General features: G+C 45.3%; 1 protein-coding gene across 1 annotated transcript; it reads left to right on the forward strand.

Moving 5' to 3' along the window:
- The first annotated feature begins 2,047 nt into the window (after window positions 1-2,047).
- On the forward strand, window positions 2,048-9,503 carry NDUFS7 (NADH:ubiquinone oxidoreductase core subunit S7). The gene is made up of 8 exons (XM_069739659.1): window positions 2,048-2,156; window positions 2,335-2,371; window positions 2,467-2,535; window positions 4,478-4,595; window positions 5,161-5,340; window positions 5,905-5,951; window positions 6,368-6,456; window positions 9,216-9,503. Exons 1-8 carry the CDS (start codon window positions 2,141-2,143, stop codon window positions 9,311-9,313), a joined length of 654 nt encoding a protein of 217 aa, XP_069595760.1. The 5' UTR covers window positions 2,048-2,140; the 3' UTR covers window positions 9,314-9,503.
- The last annotated feature ends 12,336 nt before the right edge of the window (window positions 9,504-21,839 follow it).

Consider the following 21,839-nt stretch of genomic DNA (forward strand, 5'->3'; position numbering starts at 1 on the left):
TTCTTGGACCTGGATAAAAGGAGCTCAGACTGAAGACGCCACAAGGTAGTACCTTTCTATGATTGAGGGTTGTCATTCTTCCTGCTTTGTATCTGCAGAACCCAGCGCTAACCCGAACCTAGTAAGTACCAGGCTTTGGTAGGTCTATTTATCTTTTGAGCAGGATTTTATTTAAAGGAATTTATATTGATCAGCCCCTTCTTTCCTCTTTTAGGGAGACAAGGATCCTGCTCCAAAAAGCAAAGAAAAGATGTCCCATAAATGTGCCGTCTGTTTAACCCCTTTACCCTGAGGGTGGTTTGCACGTTAATGACTGGGCCAATTTTTGAAATTCTGACCACTGTCCCTTTGAGGTAATAACTATGGTACGCTTCAATGGATCCCAGTGATTCTGAGATTGTTTTCTCTTGACATATTGTACTTCATGATAGTGGTAAAATTTCTTTGATATGACTTGTGTTTATTTGTCGAAAAAAAAATAGAAATTTGGTGAAAACTTCGCAATTTTCCAACTTTTAATTTTCAAATCACAGAGATGTCACACAAAATACTTAAAGGGAACCTGTCACCCCAAAAATGGCCTATAAACTGCGGCCACCGTCATCAGACACCCATCGGACCGGAAAGCAGCAGGACTGCCCCTGGGTGAGTATAGTCTAACCTCTTTTTCTCATCTTTCAGGATACATCGGGGGCTTATCTACAGCATTACAGAATGCTGTAGATAAGCCCCTAATGGTGGTGGCCGCAGTTTATAGGCCATTTTTGGGGTGACCGATTCCCTTTAATAAATAACATTTCCCACATGTCTACTTTACATCAGCACAATCGCACATCTTTTTTTGGGTTAGGAAGTTATAAGGGTTAAAAGTTAAACCGCAATTTCTCATTTTTACAACACCATTTTTTTTTAGGGACCACTTCACATTTGAAGTCATCTTGAGGGGGTCTATATAGAAAATACCCAAAAGTGACACCATTCTAAAAACTGCACCCCTCAAGGTGCTCAAAACCACATTCAAGAAGTTTATTAACCCTTCAGGTGCTTCACAGGAATTTTTGTAATGTTTAAAAAAAAAATGAACATTTAACTTTTTTTTACAAACATTATACTTCAAATCCAATTTTTTTTTTTATTTTACCAAGGGTAACAGGAGAAATTGGACCCCAGACGATATTGTGGAATTTGTCCTAAGTATGCTGATACCCTATATGTGGGGGTAAACCACAGTTTGGGCGCATGGCAGAGCTCGGAAGAGAAGGAGCAACGTTTTACTTTTTCAACGCAAAATTGGCTGGAATTAAGAGCCCCTAATGTGCCTAAACAGTGGAACCCCCACACCCCAATATTCCCCCCTCCTACCCATACTGCACCTTACACATTTCTTTCTTCCACATCTTCCCCCCCATCCAGCCCATACTGACCTGATCATGCTGCTGGTGTCGCCCCGGACCCGGAAGTGCCAGCAGTCAAGGCTTCAATTGTTCTCGCGCCTGATAGATCTGAGCACATGCAAATGCTGGAAGCCGGCGGTTTACACCATCTGTGAGGCCAATAGGTCACGTGACGACTGCTGGAACTGTCAATCAGAGACAAACCTACCTACATGATACACCACTGAGATTTGGAAAGCTGCAGGGCTTACTGTAAACTCCTCAAGTGTAGACAATCCCCTTAACCTCCCCCCACCCTAGACCACCAGGGCAGTCTAACAACTTCATCTCACACCAGGAAGATGACATGTTAAGTAGCCAATGAAATCATGAATTAATCTGGATTCTTTAAAATGTTGCTCCAAATATATTTGCTTTGTTATATTTCTACAAATATACGAGAGAGAGAACATATATCGCATATAGTTGTGTAATACTGTTCAGCTCTGGACTGCATGTCTGTTGTCATATACTATATATTACATATACACATGACACTAACCGATCTTAATGGAATGAACAATAACACGTTTAATAATTCCCCACAGCAATAACGACGAGACAGACTAGATGGGCACAGGGGGCACCGCACATGCGCAATCCGCTCCGGAACCTGCACACACGGGACACTATAGTCGGGGAATGATTTCAGCTCGGACCACACTTAAGACCTCACCGGAAGTGCTCTGGGGGCGTCCTAAGTAAAGATGGCGGCGCTGACAGGTGAGAGGGTCACCGAAAACAACAAGTTCTCTCCGACTTCAAGGACATTCCCGTGTCGCAGATAGCGGAGAGCGCCGCACATACACACTGACCGCCATACACACTGACCGCCATATACACTGACCGCCATATACATGACGTGTGCCGTATTATGGGTAATCACTCTGCTTTTCTCTAGTTCCCAGGCTGTCTCGGCTCTGGCTGCAGACTTCACGGTGAGTTATACTGCCATGGCCGTCCATTCCCTCCTATTAATGTAATAGTATGCCCTGTAGACAGTGCAGCCCTAATGTTCCCACTCTCCCTGCAGACCTGTGGCTACTGCAGCCCTCCATACTCGTGTCTGGCAGGCCGCCTCAGACAGTGGCAATGGCGTCAGGTAATGTACATGTAGCAGCAAAGGACTCCAGTGTAATAGGATGTCTGCTTACGAGCTGGATGTAGTGGGCTGCATGGTGGAACGCTTCCTGGCAGGGTGCAGTGGGGGCTGCATGGTGGAACGCTTCCTGGCAGGGTGCAGTGGCGGGCTGCATGGTGGAACGCTTCCTGGCAGGGTGCAGTGGCGGGCTGCATGGTGGAACGCTTCCTGGCAGGGTGCAGTGGTGGGCTGCATGGTGGAACCCTTCCTGGCAGGGTGCAGTGGTGGGATGCATGGTGGAACGCTTCCTGGCGGGATGCATGGTGGAACGCTTCCTGGCAGGGTGCAGTGGCGGGCTGCATGGTGGAACGCTTCCTGGCAGGGTGCAGTGGCGGGCTGCATGGTGGAACGCTTCCTGGCAGGGTGCAGTGGTGGGATGCATGGTGGAACGCTTCCTGGCAGGGTGCAGTGGTGGGCTGCATGGTGGAACGCTTCCTGGCAGGGTGCAGTGGCGGTCAGCATGGTGGAACGCTTCCTGGCAGAGTGCAGTGGCGGGCTGCATGGTGGAACGCTTCCTGGCAGGGTGCAGTGGTGGGCTGCATGGTGGAACGCTTCCTGGCAGGGTGCAGTGGTGGGCTGCATGGTGGAACGCTTCCTGGCAGGGTGCAGTGGCGGGCAGCATGGTGGAACGCTTCCTGGCAGGGTGCAGTGGTGGGATGCATGGTGGAACGCTTCCTGGCAGGGTGCAGTGGTGGGCTGCATGGTGGAACGCTTCCTGGCAGGGTGCAGTGGCGGGCAGCATGGTGGAACGCTTCCTGGCAGGGTGCAGTGGCGGGCTGCATGGTGGAACGCTTCCTGGCAGGGTGCATTGGCGGGCTGCATGGTGGAACGCTTCCTGGCAGGGTGCAGTGGCGGGCTGCATGGTGGAACGCTTCCTGGCAGGGTACAGTGGCGGGATGCATGGTGGAACGCTTCCTGGCGGGATGCATGGTGGAATGCTTCCTGGCAGGGTGCAGTGGTGGGCTGCATGGTGGAACGCTTCCTGGCAGGGTGCAGTGGCGGGCTGCATGGTGGAACGCTTCCTGGCAGGGTGCAGTGGTGGGATGCATGGTGGAACGCTTCCTGGCAGGGTGCAGTGGTGAGATGCATGGTGGAACGCTTCCTGGCAGGGTGCAGTGGTGGGATGCATGGTGGAACGCTTCCTGGCAGGGTGCAGTGGCAGGCTGCATGGTGGAACGCTTCCTGGCAGGGTGCAGTGGGGGCTGCATGGTGGAACGCTTCCTGGCAGGGTGCAGTGGCGGGCTGCATGGTGGAACGCTTCCTGGCAGGGTGCAGTGGTGGGCTGCATGGTGGAACGCTTCCTGGCAGGGTGCAGTGGCGGGCTGCATGGTGGAACGCTTCCTGGCAGGGTGCAGTGGTGGGATGCATGGTGGAACGCTTCCTGGCAGGGTGCAGTGGTGGGATGCATGGTGGAACGCTTCCTGGCAGGGTGCAGTGGGGGCTGCATGGTGGAACGCTTCCTGGCAGGGTGCAGTGGCGGGCTGCATGGTGGAACGCTTCCTGGCAGGGTGCAGTGGCGGGCTGCATGGTGGAACGCTTCCTGGCAGGGTGCAGTGGTGGGATGCATGGTGGAACGCTTCCTGGCAAGGTGTAATGGTGGGATGCATTGTGGAACACTTGCTGGTGGGGTGCATGGGGGAACGCTTCCCGGCAGGGCGCAGTGTTGGGGTGCATGGGGGAACGCTTCCTGGCAGGGCGCAGTGTGGGGTGCGCGGTGGAGCGCTTCCCTGAAGGGTGTAGTGTGGGGTGCGCACTGGAGCGCTTTCTGGTAGGGTATAATGATGGAGTGCTTCCCAGGAGGGCCTAATAAGGGGTGCGCAGTGGATCGCCGCAGTCTGACTGAGAATACTGTCACTAATGCGCCCTTATGCCGAGTATCCTGATCAGTTGTCTTCTCTTTCAGTGCTATACCTGTCAGACAGAAGAGTGGCGCTGTCAGTGCAGCAAAACCATCAGCAGTAAGTGGCAAAGGAGAGTTTATAGTCACAAAGCTTGATGACCTGGTGAATTGGGCAAGACGGGTAAGGTTTACTGATGCAACTTGGCATCATTTATATTGAGAGTAACTTGTCACATACTGTGCTCAGCATAAATGAGAAAAAAGTAAGATTTGAGTCCATATCTTAGTGAACAAAAGAACAATTTCCAAAGTTTTGACAAGACGGAGTTGCATAAAACATTTTTCCACACGTAACATGAAAGTAAGTTTATGATAAAATATAATCTTCAATTTTACTCACATTAGTTGAAGCGAAAATGAGTACATAAGTACACACACCCCACATCAAAACTACTACATCTAATATTTTATGATTTCCATAATTTTTAAGGGCAGCTCTGTCTTCTAGGCATGGAATTCACAAGTTGGCGACATATTGTAACATCTGTCTCTTTCCATTCTTCAAGAATCACCACTTTCAGCGCCTGGATGGAGAGTGATTTCTCTTCAGAATTCCCCATGGGTGTTTGATTGGATCTGGAACTTATTTTTATTCCAAGATCTGTTGATTAAAATGTGGTTTGTTTGTGTATACCTTTAAATATTGTATTGAAGCGTAATGTAATTTCTCTATATTCTACCTACAGAGCTCCCTGTGGCCTATGACCTTTGGATTGGCATGTTGTGCAGTGGAGATGATGCACATGGCTGCCCCACGTTATGACATGGACAGGTTTGGGGTGGTTTTTCGTGCTAGCCCTAGGCAAGCAGATGTCATGATTGTAGCCGGGACACTCACCAATAAGATGGCTCCTGCCCTGAGAAAGGCACGAATTTTTTCTTTTAATTTTACCACATGTCAATAATGTTGGCTATGTGTCAGGCTATACTATAATACGCTGTATCCAAAGGAACACGGAAGGAAAGCTTACCACATCTATATTCCAATAGTGAGGACTGGTCTGGCAGACATGGGTGCCAATGCACTAGCAGGCTGTTGGCTTCACAATAAATATGAAAGGAAGACCAGCACATCCATATAATGACAAACTATTAGATTATGATTACGGTAAAGGTGCTGGTTTGTGCCAGAAATGTGTCAGTCAGTCATGGCTATCATGTGAATTGCATCCAATGTTGTGGTCGTTACGGATTTTGAAATGCAATTATGAAGATAATGTGATTTTTTTTTATTTTTTATTTTATTTTTTTTTATGGCTGTGCCGTTCTTTCTTTTATGTTCTTTATAGACCTGTACTTGCCCATAATAATAATGCTTTCATGCCCATTTAGTTATATAATACTTATTTCCATTGGGCACTGAATTTTACTCTGTATTATTAGGGCACCTGGAACATTCCTGATCTTCATGTTTGTTCTACCATTCGCAGGTCTATGATCAGATGCCAGAACCACGTTATGTAGTTTCCATGGGCAGGTAAGTATTTTTGTTTAAAAGGACCCTAAACTTGTGCCATGTAATATGACCGATGCACCAGAGCCATATTGCCCCATGATGTAACTGGCTACAGCATAATCCCAGCGCATTGACAGATTCCAGCAGTATCAAGATAATTCTCTACCCATAGGGATCGAGAACTAAAAGCTTTTCTTCTACCTTGGTCCTCATCCATGCAGCCATAATCTGAATTTGTATTGCATGATGCTGCAAATTTTTGGGCCCATATTGTATTTAAAACCATTTAGCTTTACCTGCAAAATACTGAAAAACATGAAGACATTAACAGAGTATTTGAATTGCCGTGACACATGTTATTTTCTCAGAATGGTAGTGTCAGCTGATTTACCTGTTGTCTTTTACATGTCTCACACGTGATATACTGTGTCCTACAGTTGTGCCAACGGAGGTGGCTACTACCACTACTCATACTCTGTTGTCAGAGGTTGTGACCGAATTGTTCCCGTTGATATCTATGTTCCAGGTAAATAATCATTTTCACAATTTTCCTCTGTTGTTTTGTTCTAACTTACTGTATATACTCGAGTATAAGCATACCCGAGTATAAGCCGAGACCCCTAATTTTGCCACAAAAAACTGGGAAAACTTAATGTCTTGAGTATAAGCCTAGGGTGGAAAATGCAGCAGCTACTGGTAAATGTCAAAAATAAAAAATAGATACCAATAAAAGTAAAATTAATTGAGACATCAGTAGGTTAAGTGTTTTTGAATATCCATATTGAATCAGGAGCCCCATATAATGCTGCATACAGTTCATGATGGGCCCCATATAATGCTCCATATTAAAATATGCCCCATGTAATGCTGCAGAAATGCTGATTATGGCCCCAATAAGATGCTCCATAGACACATTTGCCTCGTATAATGCTGCACAAATGCTGATTATGGCCCCATAAGATGCTCCATAGACACATTTGTCCCATATAATGCTGCACAAATGCTGATTATGGCCCCATAAGATGCTCCATAGAGATATTTGCCCCTATGTAATGCTGCACAAATGGTGATTATGGCACCGAAGATGCTCCATAGAAATATTTGCCCCATATAATGCTGCACATGGCCCCGTAAGATGCTCCATAGAGATATTTGCCCCATATAACGCTGCACAAATGCTGATTATGCCCCATAGACTATTATGCCCCGTAGACTATTATGCCCCGTAGACTATTATGCCCCGTAGACTATTATGCCCCATAGACTATTATGCCCCATATGCTGTTGCTGCGATAAAAAAAAAAAAATCACATACTCACCTCTCGTCGCTCAGGCCCTCGGCACTTGCTATATTCACCTTTCCGCGTTCCACCGTCAGTGCCGCTGTGTCTTCTGCAGTGACGTTCAGGCAGAGGGCGGCGCGTACACTAATCACGTCATCGCGCCCTCTGATGCGGAAGACGGTGTGGCGGTGGAACGTGGGACAGGTAAATATGTCCTCGTTATACTCGCCTGCTCCTGGCGCGGTCCCTGGTTCTCCGGGCACTGACAGCTTCTTCCTGTATTGAGCAGTCGCATGGTACCGCTCATTACAGTAATGAATATGCGGCTCCACCCCTCCACTGGGAGCGGAGTCGGGTCCATATTCATTTCTGTAATGAGCGGTACCATGTGACCACTCAATATCGGAAGAAGCTTCCAGGGAACCAGGGACGTGCAGGGACCGCGCCGGGAGCAGGTGAGTACGATTAGACAGCTGCCGCTCCTCCTCCCCTGCTGACCCCTAAGAATGACTCGAGTATAAGCCGAGAGGGGCAATTTCAGCCTAAAAAAATGGGCTGAAATTCTCAGCTTATACTTGAGTATATATGGTAGATGAAATGTGTGCTTTACCTGATCATACTGCTGTGTTCAGTGTTAATCGGGTTTAAATGAGTACTGTGCTATGTTTCTGATGTACATACTTGTCCTGATACAGTGCATTATATACATGTATATACACAGCCTGTGTACACAGCTGATCCATACACTATGTTTTGCGGATGTGTTTGTGAAATTAAATGCAGCTTGCTGCTGTCATTTAGTGCAAAAACTATTGAAATTATTCATAACGTAAGTGAAATAAAGTTCTCTGCCATAATTGCATTGACTAGTTCAAATACATGGTGCTGTCACAGTATTTGTAATGTTGCCCAAAACTATAGTGGTTTGTGGTTCAGGTTACAGTTACAATGCATATATATGTTATATATGTATATATTTTCTCTGTAACCTGAGGTCAGAATGTATTTTTGATATGGTGTACAAACCACAAGAGTGCTGCCAAGTATTGCTCACCTGCCACAGATTCCACCTTCCTTTATGGTGTTTTTCCTATTCTCTGTTCATATGGGTAAGAAACATTTCCCCTATACTGTGCTTTATATACTGTGTATATAAGGTAACGTACATTTCTTGGCATTCTCTATGCTTCCCTAAAAGGGGTTATCTGTGCTTTTTGCATATTTAATGTGTGTAGCTAGGCTGCAGAATGCTGACAGTGTGTAATGTAGTACTGCACAGTGTCCTAGATATCACCCTTAGTCATGTGAGCAGACTAGACATTTCCTTTCTGCCAGAGACTGTTGAGTAAAGTCACAACAAACCTCACCCCCAGTCTCTGCCAGACCCTCCCAATGCTTCTTCTATTGTCATAATGATAGGAGATTATCTCTTGCATGGAGCTGATCACTGACTCCACCTTTTCTGCCTGTATTGGTGAGAAGGTTGCTCCAGGAGCAGACATGGGTTTGAAGAATCTGGCGTTGCAGGAGTAGGGGAGGAACACTGTGCAACTGGTGCACAAGTTCCATTTGCTGTCAGTGCAGTCCCTGCTATATGGGATGACTTATAATGTAGGCACACCTAAATGGATGCCACTATTTAATCAGTGGGTGCTGATTTGTGGCTTGCACTACCACATGGCTACTGTTGGAAAATGTCAGCCACATAGGAGTGCTAGTCTGGAAATAGCTCCCGTCAATTAAAGAGGTTGTACCAAATTTGGTAGTAATCCACTATTCATTAAAATTGCAACAATGTGCCACAGCATATGTCCCTTTTTTTGTTTTATCAAAGTTGGAAGTTATGGGGATGTCCTTCTCCTTCACGGCGCTGACCTGGTGATGAAATGCATGTCTGCACTATGGGACGGCTGATAGGTCCAAGCTATGCCATCAGCTGTTATCAATGTAATTGTATGACTGGAAGCACTTTATATTTGACATCTACTTGGTGTATTTCCAGGCTGTCCTCCTACTGCTGAAGCTCTTTTATATGGTATTCTGCAGCTGCAAAAGAAGATCAAAAGAGAGAAGCGGATCCGGATCTGGTATCGAAAATGAGTGTGGTGTTTTTTTGTTATTTATATGTAGAAATGCTTGGAATAGCCTCTTTGTGAAGGTGCAAACACAGATCTACTGCTGACACTATCTGATCTTACCAATTTATGCCAAGGTTTTTGCCTCTGTATGAATGACTGGCTTGTCTTGAAAACTGTACTTTATAGAACATTAAAGAGGACTATAACTTTAAGATCGTGGTGTTATTTCATTCCTGTGACACACTTTCCATCTTACACCTGGCAAACTCCCATGCCCTAGCGTGATAAGATAGGACACTTCAAAAGGAAGGGGAATACAACAGCTGGCCATTAGTGGACATAGTGCATACCTGCATGTACTCGGTTCCCCATATCTACCATCACCTTTCTACTCGAACTACAGAAATAAAGCCAGACTTTCGCGTAACACAAAATTTACCACTTCATGATAGTGGTAAAATTTCTTTGATATTACCTGCGTTTATTTGTGAAAAAAAAACGGAAATTTGGCGACAATTTTGAAAATTTCGCAATTTTCCAACTTTGAATTTTTATGCAATTAAATCACAGAGTTGTGTCACACAAAATACTTAATAAGGGTTAAAAGTTGACCAGCAATTTCTCATTTTTACAACACCATTTTATTTTAGGGACCACATCTCATTTGAAGTCATTTTGAGGGGTCTATATGATAGAAAATACCCAAGTGTGACACCATTCTAAAAACTGCACCCCTCAAGGTTCTCAAAACCACATTCAAGAAGTTTATTAACCCTTCAGGTGCTTCACAGGAATTTTTGGAATGTTTAAATAAAAATGAACATTTAACTTTTTTTCACAAAAAATTTACTTCAGCTCCAATTTGTTTTATTTTACCAAGGGTAACAGGAGAAAATGGACCCCAAAAGTTGTTGTACAATTTGTCCTGAGTACGCGGATACCCCATATGTGGGGGTTAACCACAGTTTGGGCGCATGGCAGAGCTCGGAAGGGAAGGAGCGCCATTTGACTTTTCAATGCAAAATTGACTGGAATTGAGATGGGACGCCATGTTGCGTTTGGAGAGCCACTGATGTGCCTAAACATTGAAACCCCCCACAAGTGACACCATTTTGGAAAGTAGACCCCCTAAGGAACTTATCTAGAGGTGTGGTGAGCAGTTTGCCCCACCAAGTGCTTCACAGAAGTTTATAATGCAGAACCGTAAAAATAAAAAATCATTTTTTTTCACAAAAATTATCTTTTCGCCCCCAATTTTTTATTTTCCCAATGGTAAGAGAAGAAATTGGACCACAAAATTTGTGCAAATATTCATCTTATGTCTTCAGTATTTGCAGTGCAATTTGACCTTGTTTTTAAGGGACTGAAATTTATGAACATTTTTCACAGGACATGTGAGCTAGGATATTTTGCAGTACTCTGCAAGTTTTTTTGTTTGTTTTTTATATAGTGTTTTGTAAAACTATTCAATTGCGTTGCCTTTACACTGGGTACTACATGTCCAAGAGCCTTGTGTCTCACATCTCTCAGTTCCTGGTAAGATGCTTGGTTAGGGTATTTTTCTTTAGTAAGAATATTCTCACAGGTGTATAGATTAACAGAGCAGAGAGGCTTGTACTTCATGACTAGGACAAAAGGCTGAAAGGAGGGAACTTCTACATGAAGAACTTTTCATGTGTGGCAAGGAGCATATAACTTCCCATTGGTAATGAAGAATTGGGTAATTACATAGTAACAATAGCCAGGTGAGCTATAATCTGGAGCTGAGGAGCTCATAGAGGGGTAAGATATTGTACTTTTCACAATAACTTCCTGCATTAAGCTGCACTGGATTGCATTATTACACACTTGGGGATACACTAAAGCCCATGGCAAATTTGGGCCTTTGCTGCATCAAAAGTCCTGCGTGCTACAAGTCTGCCTCCTACTCCAGCTTAGAAAGCCTCCTCTTTCCCTGTGGTTTTTACACACCCAGAGGATATTATTCTTATCAATGCTGGATTCTCCAAATTCCTCTTTAAAATGTCAATCTTCATGTTTGCATTATAAACTACAGTATGTGTGTATGTATAAAGTGGGGAAAATAAGTATTTGATCCTTTGCTGATTTTGTAAGTTTACCCACTGACAAAGACATGAACAGTTTATAATTTTAACCCCTTTACCCCCAAGGGTGGTTTGCACGTTATGGACCGGGCCAATTTTTACAATTCTGACCACTGTCCCTTTATGAGGTTATAACTCTGGAACGCTTCAACGGATCCCGGTGATTCTGACATTTTCTCGTGACATATTGTACTTCATGATAGTGGTAAAATTTCTTTGATATTACCTGCGTTTATTTGTGAAAAAAACGGAAATTTGGCGAAAATTTTGAAAATTTCGCAATTTTCCAACTTTGAATTTTTATGCAATTAAATCACAGAGATATGTCACACAAAATACTTAATAAGTAACATTTCCCACATGTCTACTTTACGTCAGCACAATTTTGGAACCAAATTTTTTTTTTGTTACGGAGTTATAAGGGTTAAAAGTTGACCAGCAATTTCTCATTTTTACAACACCATTTTATTTTAGGGACCACATCTCATTTGAAGTCATTTTGAGGGGTCTATCTGATAGAAAATACCCAAGTGTGACACCATTCTAAAAACTGCACCCCTCAAGGTTCTCAAAACCACATTCAAGAAGTTTATTAACCCTTCAGGTGCTTCACAGGAATTTTTGGAATGTTTAAATAAAAATTAACATTTAACTTTTTTTCACAAAAAATTTACTTCAGCTCCAATTTGTTTTATTTTACCAAGGGTAACAGGAGAAAATGGACCCCAAAAGTTGTTGTACAATTTGTCCTTAGTACGCGGATACCCCATATGTGGGGGTTAACCACAGTTTGGGCGCATGGCAGAGCTCGGAAGGGAAGGAGCGCCATTTGACTTTTCAATGCAAAATTGACTGGAATTGAGATGGGACGCCATGTTGCGTTTAGAGAGCCACTGATGTGCCTAAACATTGAAACCCCCACAAGTGACACCATTTTGGATAGTAGACCCCCTAAGGAACTTATCTAGAGGTGTGGTGAGCAGTTTGACCCACCAAGTGCTTCACAGAAGTTTATAATGCAGAACCGTAAAAATAAAAAATCATTTTTTTTCACAAAAATTATCTTTTCGCCCCCAATTTTTTATTTTCCCAATGGTAAGAGAAGAAATTGGACGACAAAATTTGTGGCACAATTTGTCCTGAGTACTCTGATACCCCATATGTGGGGGTAAACCATTGTTTGGGCGCATGGGAGAGCTCGGAAGGGAAGGAGCGCCGTTTGACCTTTCAATGCAAAATTGACAGGAATTGAGATGGGACGCCATGTTGCGTTTGGAGAGCCACTGATGTGCCTAAACATTGAAACCCCCCACAAGTGACACCATTTTGAAAAGTAGACCCCCTAAGGAACTTATCTAGATGTGTGGTGAGCACATTGACCCAATAAGAGCTTCACAGAAGTTTATAATGCAGAGCCGTAAAAATAAAACAAAATTTTTTCCCCCAAAAATTATTTTTTAGCCCCCAGTTTTGTATTTTCCTGAGGGTAACAGGAGAAATTGGACCCCAAAAGTTGTTGTGCAATTTGTCCTGAGTGCGCTGATACCCTATATGTGGGGAAGAACCAGCGTTTGGGCGCATGGGAGGGCTCGGAAGGGAAGGAGCGCCATTTGGAATACAGACTTAGATGGAATGGTCTGCAGGCGTCACATTGTGTTTGCAGAGCCCCTAATGTGCCTAAACAGTAGAAACCCCCCACAAGTGACCCCATATTGGAAACTAGACCCCCCAAGGAACTTATCTAGATGTGTTGTGAGAACTTTGAGCCCCCAAGTATTTCACTACAGTTTATAACGCAGAGCCGTGAAAATAAAAAAAAAAAATTTCCCCTCAAAATTATTTTTTAGCCCCCAGTTTTGTATTTTCTCGAGGGTAAAAGGAGAAATTGGACCCCAAAAGTTGTTGTCCAATTTGTCCTGAGTGCGTTTATACCCCATATGTGGGGGTGGGGAACCAGCGTTTGGGCGCATGGGAGGGCTCGGAAGGGAAGGAGCGCCATTTGGAATGCAGACTTAGATGGAATGGTCTGCAGACGTCACATTGCGTTTGCAGAGCCCCTAATATACCTAAACAGTAGAAACCCCCTACAAGTGACCCCATATTGGAAACTAGACCCCCCCACGAACTTATCTAGATGTGTTCTGAGAACTTTGAGCCCCCAAGTGTTACTACAGTTTATAACGCAGAGCCGTGAAAATAAAAAATCTTTTTTTCCCACAAAAATAATTTTTTAGCCCCCAGTTTTGTATTTTCCCAAGGGTAACAGGAGAAATTGGACCCCAAAAGTTGTTGCCCAATTTGTCCTGAGTACGCTGATACCCCATATGTTGGGGTAAACTCCTGTTTGGGCACACGGGAGAGCTCGGAAGGGAAGGAGCACCGTTTTACTTTTTCAATGCAGAATTGGATGGAATTGAGATCGGTCGCCATGTCGCGTTTGGAGAGCCCCTGATGTGCCTAAACAGTGGAAACCCCCCAATTATAACAAACCCTAATCCAAACACACCCCTAACCCTAATCCCAACGGTAATCCTAACCACACCTCTAATCCTAATCCCAATGGCAAATGTAATCCAAACCCTAACTTTAGCCCCAACCCTAACTGTAGCCTTAACCCTAGCCCCAGCCCTAACCCTAATGGCAAAATGGAAATAAATACATTTTTTAAATTTTTAAATTTTTCCCTAACTAAGGGGGTGATGAAGGGGGGTTTGATTTACTTTTATAGCGGGTTTTTTAGCGGATTTTTATGATTAGCAGCCGTCACACACTGAAAGACGCTTTTTATTGCAAAAAATATTTTTTGCGTTACCACATTTTGAGAGCTATAATTTTTCCATATTTTGGTCCACAGAGTCATGTGAGGTCTTGTTTTTTGCGGGACGAGTTGACGTTTTTATTGGTAACATTTTCGGGCACGTGACATTTTTTGATCGCTTTTTATTCCGATTTTTGTGAGGCAGAATGACCAGAAACCAGCTATTCATGAATTTCTTTTGGGGAGGCGTTTATACCGTTCCGCGTTTGGTAAAATTGATAAAGCTGTTTTATTTTTCGGGTCAGTACGATTACAGCGACACCTCATTTATATCATTTTTTTTATGTTTTGGCGCTTTTATACGATAAAAACTATTTTATAGAAAAAATAATAATTTTTGCATCGCTTTATTCTGAGGACTATAACTTTTTTATTTTTTTGCTGATGTTGCTGTATGGCGGCTCGTTTTTTGCGGGACAAGATGACACTTTCAGCGGTACCATGCTCATTTATATCCGTCTTTTTGATCGCGTGTTATTCCACTTTTTGTTTGGCGGTGCGATAATAAAGCGTTTTTTGCCTCGTTTTTTTTTTTTTTTCTTACGGTGTTTACTGAAGGGGTTAACTAGTGGGACAGCTTTATAGGTCGGGTTGTTACGGACGCGACGATACTAAATGTGTACTTTTATTGTTTTTTTTTTTATTTAGATAAAGAAATGTATTTATGGGAATAATTTTTTTTTTTTTTTCATTATTTAGGATTTTTTTTTTTTTTTTTACACACTTGGAAATTTTTTTTTTTACTTTTTTTACTTTGTCCCAGGGGGGGACAATACAGATCGGTGATCTACCAGTTTGCACAGCACTCTGACAGATCACCGATCTGTCTGAGAGCAGTGCAGCGTTACCAAGTGCCTGCTCTGAGCAGGCACTTGGTAAGCCACCTCCCTCCCTGCAGGACCCGGATCCGCGGCCATTTTGGATCCGGGACTTGCTGCAGGAAGGAGGTGGGAGACCCCTGGAGCAACGCGATCACATCGCGTTGCTCCGGGGGTCTCAGGGAAGCATGCAGGGAGCCCCCTCCCTGCGCGGTTCTTCCCTGCACCGTCGGCACATCGCGATCATCTTTGATCGCGGTGTGCTGGGGGTTAATGTGCTGGGGGCGGTCGGTGACCGCTCCTGGCACATAGTGCCGGATGTCAGCTGCGATAAGCAGCTGACACCCGGCCGCGATCGGCCGCCTTCCCCCCGTGAGCGTGGCCAATCGCGCTGGACGTAATATTCCGTCCTTGGGAATTAAGGCCCACCCCACATGGACGGAATATTACGTCCAATAGCAGAAAGGGGTTAAGGTTTGGTTAATTTTCTCAGTCCCCCATGACAGCACCACGGAGAGAGGGGATCCGCCCTTAGGGACAGGAAACCTACAGAATAAAAGGGAGGTACTTCTCCCCCGCATTAGTTGGTATCCTGTCCCTGACGGGGAACCTTTTCGGTCGGTACTTGTGAAACGCCATCCGAAGAAGAGATCAGTGAGGATCCGGAGCCGGCCAATCCGTGTTCTGGCAGTGGGGAGGCCCCTGCCAAGGCTGGAACGGTATCCGAAGCCACCACCGCTGGGACTGATGGGTCTGCGGGGAAAACGCGGTCGCTGCTCCGGAGAGGACGCAGAGACTTCCGGGTCCCGGTAGGCGCACGTGTGGAAGTGTGCTGGGTTACAAAGATGGACGCCGCCCTGGAAACAGGAGTGGACTTCCGGTTTCGGGGCGGGCGCATGCGTAGTGTGTGCACTGGAGGACCAAGATGGTCGCTGCCCAGATCTGAAGACAGCACTTCCGGGACCCTAGCGAGCGCGCGCATGCGCAATAAAAAGAAAAAAAAAGACGCTTCCCCAGCGATACAGCCACAGGGGGGAGGGGCCGGATAAGTGGCGGCAAGTTCAATAAGCGGTGAGTAATGGAGCTCCCTGCTGTATGCCGTTCCAGGTGATAACCATGGAGGACAGCGACCAGCAGCTCCAGCCGCAGCAGCCACCACTGCAACGCCACCACCAGCGACAGAAGTCGGATGTGCAGAGGAAGCTCTTCTGCCGACAACTGGAGTATTCTGTCCAGCAGCCATTCCACACAACGTAGCAAAACCTCCAGTGTGGTGAACCAGTTGCCTTCTCAGGAACTTCCATTGCAGGATTCTACCCCTCCTCTGGAACCGGTACCTTTTGGCTACGTCAGGTTGGTGAGTGATCTTCGTGAAAGTTCACCATTGTAATTGGGGTCCCTTCTCTTCCCTTTTTAATTTAAGGGAGGAAAAGAGCGGAGAAAACAAAACATAGGTCCGGCCCCATGTGCGAGAATCCCCTACCACAGTCCTGGAATAAGAAGCTTTGTGACTCCTGTATAGGACGGGTTCTCTGCGAAGAAACCCCAAACTCTCTAAGCTGGGATCCGTCATTAAGTCGGAGGTCGAGAGTGCGTTTAAGTCCCTTGGAGAAGGGGAAAAGGTCAAGAAGAAGGAATCCGTAGTACAGTTAGGGCCAGAAATATTTGGACAGTGACACAATTTTCACGAGTTGGGCTCTGCATGCCACCACATTGGATTTGAAATGAAACCTCTACAACAGAATTCAAGTGCAGATTGTAACGTTTAATTTGAAGGGTTGAACAAAAATATCTGATAGAAAATGTAGGAATTGTACACATTTCTTTACAAACACTCCACATTTTAGGAGGTCAAAAGTAATTAGACAAATAAACATAACCCAAACAAAATATTTTTATTTTCAATATTTTGTTGCAAATCCTTTGGAGGCAATCACTTCCTTAAGTCTGGAACCCATGGACATCACCAAACGCTGGGTTTCCTCCTTCTTAATGCTTTGCCAGGCCTTTACAGCCGCAGCCTTCAGGTCTTGCTTGTTTGTGGGTCTTTCCGTCTTAAGTCTGGATTTCAGCAAGTGAAATGCATGCTCAATTGGGTTTAGATCTGGAGATTGACTTGGCCATTGCAGAATGTTCCACTTTTTGGCACTCATGAACTCCTGGGTAGCTTTGGCTGTATGCTTGGGCTCATTGTCCATCTGTACTATGAAGCGCCGTCCAATCAACTTTGCAGCATTTGGCTGAATCTGGGCTGAAAGTATATCCCGGTACACTTCAGAATTCATCCGGCTACTCTTGTCTGCTCTTATGTCATCAATAAACACAAGTGACCCAGTGCCATTGAAAGCCATGCATGCCCATGCCATCACGTTGCCTCCACCATGTTTTACAGAGGATGTGGTGTGCCTTGGATCATGTGCCGTTCCCTTTCTTCTCCAAACTTTTTTCTTCCCATCATTCTGGTACAGGTTGATCTTTGTCTCATCTGTCCATAGAATACTTTTCCAGAACTGAGCTGGCTTCTTGAGGTGTTTTTCTGCAAATTTAACTCTGGCCTGTCTACTTTTGGTATTGATGAATGGTTTGCATCTAGATGTGAACCCTTTGTATTTACTGTCATGGAGTCTTCTCTTTACTGTTGACTTAGAGACAGATACACCTACTTCACTGAGAGTGTTCTGGACTTCAGTTGATGTTGTGAACGGGTTCTTCTTCACCAAATTAAGTATGCGGCGATCATCCACCACTGTTGTCATCCGTGGGCGCCCAGGCCTTTTTGAGTTCTCAAGCTCACCAGTCAATTCCTTTTTTCTCAGAATGTACCCAACTGTTGATTTTGCTACTCCAAGCATGTCTGCTATCTCTCTGATGGATTTTTTCTTTTTTTTTCAGCCTCAGGATGTTCTGCTTCACCTCAATTGAGAGTTCCTTTGACCGCATGTTGTCTGCTCACAGCAACAGCTTCCAAATGCGAAACCACACACCTGGAATCCACCCCTGACCTTTTAACTACTTCATTGATTACAGGTTAACGAGGGAGACGCCTTCAGAGTTAATTGCAGCCCTTAGAGTCCATTGTCCAATTACTTTTGGTCCCTTGAAAAAGAGGACGCTATGCATTACAGAACTATGATTCCTAAACCCTTTCTCCGATTTGGATGTGGAAACTATCATATTGCAGCTGGGAGTGTGCACTTTCAGCCCATATTATATATATAATTGTATTTCTGAACATGTTTTTGTAAACAGCTAAAATAACAAAACTTGTGTCACTGTCCAAATATTTCTGGCCCTAACTGTATATTCCCAGTGTGATTCCTCTAGCTCTGGTGGTGGGGATTCAGAGATACGAGCGTTATCTCCCTCTTCTTCAGATGATAAAAGTGGGGTCTGACACTGCTTTCCCTTAGATGAAGTAGATGCACTTGTGAAAGCAGTAAGGTCTACTATGGGGGTGCTGGACCCTCGCCCTGACAACAGTCCATGACATAATATTTGTGGGGTTAGGCCAAAAGCGGCGGAAAGTATTCCCCCTTAAATGAGAGAATATTCAAGCCTTAATCTAAAAAGAGTGGGAGAAACCGGACAGGAAAAATTCGTCAGTGCCATCTCTTAAGAGAAAATATCCCTTTGAGGAAGAGGCTTCCACTTCATGGGATAAGGCCCCTAAACTTGACGTTGTGGTGGCAAAGGCCTCGAAAAAATTTGCACTCCCCTTTGAGGACATGGGAACTCTAAAAGATCCCCGTGACAAAAGAACTGATACCTTCCTTAAAGGGGCTTGGGAATCAGTAGGGGGAAGTCTAAAGGTACCTTCACACTAAACGACGCTGCAGCGATCCAGACAACGATCCGGATCGCTGCAGCGTCGCTGTTTGGTCGCTGGAGAGCTGTCACACAGACCGCTCTCCAGCGACCAACGATGCTGGTAAACATCGGGTTACTAAGCGCAGGGCCGCGCTTAGTAACTCGATGTTTACCCTGGTTACCATCCTAAAAGTAAAAAGACAAACGCTTCATACTTACCTTCGGCTGTCTGTCCCCGGCGCTGTGCTTCTCTGTACTGGCTGTGAGCACAGCGGCCGGAAAGCAGAGCAGTGACGTCACCGCTCTGCTTTCCGGCCGCTGTGCTCACAGTGAGTGCAGGAATGCACAGCGCCGGGGACAGAGAGCCGAAGGTAAGTATGAAGCGTTTGTTTTTTTTACTTTTAGGATGGTAACCAGGGTAAACATCAGGTTACTAAGCGCGGCCCCGCGCTTAGGAACCCGATGTTTACCCTGGTTACCAGCGAAGACATCGCTGAATCGGCGTCACACACGCCGATTCAGCGATGTCAGCGGGAGAGCCAGCGACGAAATAAAGTGCTGGCCTTCTAGCCCCGACCAACGATGTCACAGCAGGATTCTGATCGCTGCTGCGTGTCACACTGAACGATATCGCTAGCCAGGACGCTGCAACGTCACGGATCGCTAGCGATATCGTTTAGTGTGAAGGTACCTTTAGACCTACCATAGCAGCTACATGTACCTCTAGGTCCCTAATTGTATGGGTAGATAAATTATAAAAGCATTTGCGGGAAGGAGTACCTAGGAATAAGGTGTTGGAATCCATCCTTATGATAAGGGGTGCAGCGGCCTTTTTGGCAGATTCATCGGCTGACTCAATTAAACTTGCATCTAAATCCGCAGCCCTTTCAAATGCTGCCCGTATAACACTATGGTTCAAATGTTGGCCAGGTGACTTCCAAACGAAACTGAAACTTTGCTCAATTCCATGTGAAGGTCAGTTTTTATTTGGGGAGACCCTGGACGATATCCTGCAAAAAGCGGGAGATAAAAGGTTTCCCAAATTTCACCCCACCATTACTGAAACGTTCCTTTTGGAGGAGACCCCCAAGGGAGCAAAACAGATGGGACAAGGGAAAGAGGAGAGACAGGGGTTTCCTCTTTTGGGAATTCCTTCCCAAATAAAAAGACCTCCAAGTTATAGCTTCCCCAGGGTGGGAGGAAGGCTCTCTCATTTCCTCCCAGCCTGGGAAAAAATATCAACCAGCCCCTCTGGATATTAAACATAATCAGGTTGGGGCTTCGGATAGACTTTCTTTCCCTACCTCCTCCAAACTATGTGGTAACTCCCCTGAGGTCCTCACCCCCCCACCCCCCAACAACCCAACAACAAGAAGCCCTAGAATGCGAAGTAATGAGACAAAGCAGTCATTCAGGAAGTCCCTCAGGAAAGGGGGAAGGGGTTTTACTCCCCGTTATTTCTAGTTCCAAATCCAAATGGGTCCTTCCGGACAATAATAAACTTACGGAAGTTAAACAGTTATGTAAAGAATCAAAAATTTAAGATGGATCAATAAAATCAACCATCAAAATTCTGTTTCCGAACTGTTTCATGATTGTATGGGATCTCGGCGACGCGTATTATCACATCCTCATTCACAAAAATTGCTCAGACTGGCGGTGTCCATGAAAGGGGAAATAAGGGAGTTCCAATACAGAGCCCTTCCTTTCGGCACATCGGTCACACCCAGCATATTTACCTAACTGGTGGCGGAAATGATGGCTCATCTGAGAGCAGGACATCTTGATAGTTCCATACCGGGACGATTTTTTGATAGTAAGCGACTCTGCTCAACACTGCAGACAGCAGTGGGACAGAGTAATGAATACCCTAACAAATATAGGCTAGCTTCTGAACCTGCAGAAATCGAGGCTAGAGCCGAACAGGGTTCAGGAATTTTTGGGTCTGATATCGGACTCTACAAAACAAGAATGCCGCCTCCCAGTTCAGAAACATAGATTTAGTATCGAAGGCATTCTTAAACCCCTCCATGACATTAAGAAGGGCGATGTTGCTACTGGGTTCCCTTTCTGCCTGTCTACCAGCAGCTCAGTGGGCACTAAGGGGTCGCTTAGAGGGTTACATGACTCTAAATTCAACCACTGCTCATTCCCTAGTTTGGTGGAAGGATATCAACAACCTGTCAGAAGGAATCCCTTGGGTGATGGAGATATCTCAGATAGTTGCCACAGACGCAAGCCCCACGGGGTAGGGAGCTCACCTGAGCAACAAGGTCACTAGGTGTATGGACAGGTCAGGAGTGTGAAGCATCCTCAAATCAAAAATAAATTTGGGCAGTGGGTCATGCCTTATCAGCATTTCTATACATTCTACAAGGGCATCATGTTCGGGTATTCTTGGACAATCGGGTGGTGGTAGCCTACTTAAACCATCGGGGGAACCAGATCCCGAGGCCTAATGGACACCACCTCCAAAATCTTCAATTTGGCAGAGAACAATAGTCTACCCCTTTCTGCGTTGCACATTCGGGGGGTAGAAAATCAGAAGGCAGACTTTCTGAGCCATACTCAATTGAGACAGGGCAAATGGGAATTAAATCAGTCCATTTTCAATCAGATCGTGGAAATGTGGGGACCCCAGTAATAGACCTGTTTGCCAACATCAACAACAGGAAAGTGGAAGCCTGTTGTTCTCTAGACCCCAAGGGGAACCCTCAGGCCTTAGACGCTTTCATGATTCCTTGGACAAAGAGTCTTGCATACGCCTTTCCCCCAACTATCCTCATCCCAGCAGTTCTGCGGAAGATGAGGGAGGACAGATCAAGGTTAATATTAATAGCTCCCTTCTGGCCAAAAAGAACTTGGTTCTCCCGGTTGAGTATACTATCGGTCACCTATCCTTGGGTTCTTCCGGACCTCCTGGACCTTCTGTCTCGGGGACCAGTGTTCCACCCTTAGTCAGAGAATCTCCACTTAACAGCGTGGAATTTGAAAGGGCGC

The sequence above is a fragment of the Ranitomeya imitator genome, chromosome 1 (assembly GCF_032444005.1).
Source record: "Ranitomeya imitator isolate aRanImi1 chromosome 1, aRanImi1.pri, whole genome shotgun sequence".
Lineage (NCBI taxonomy): Eukaryota > Metazoa > Chordata > Amphibia > Anura > Dendrobatidae > Ranitomeya > Ranitomeya imitator.

Excerpts from the sequence above, each read along its gene's own strand:
- NDUFS7 (XM_069739659.1), top strand. Across the intron at positions 2,372-2,466 it reads CTCTGGCTGCAGACTTCACG|ACCTGTGGCTACTGCAGCCC; the intron begins GTGAGTTATACT and ends CTCTCCCTGCAG. Across the intron at positions 5,341-5,904 it reads TGGCTCCTGCCCTGAGAAAG|GTCTATGATCAGATGCCAGA; the intron begins GCACGAATTTTT and ends TACCATTCGCAG.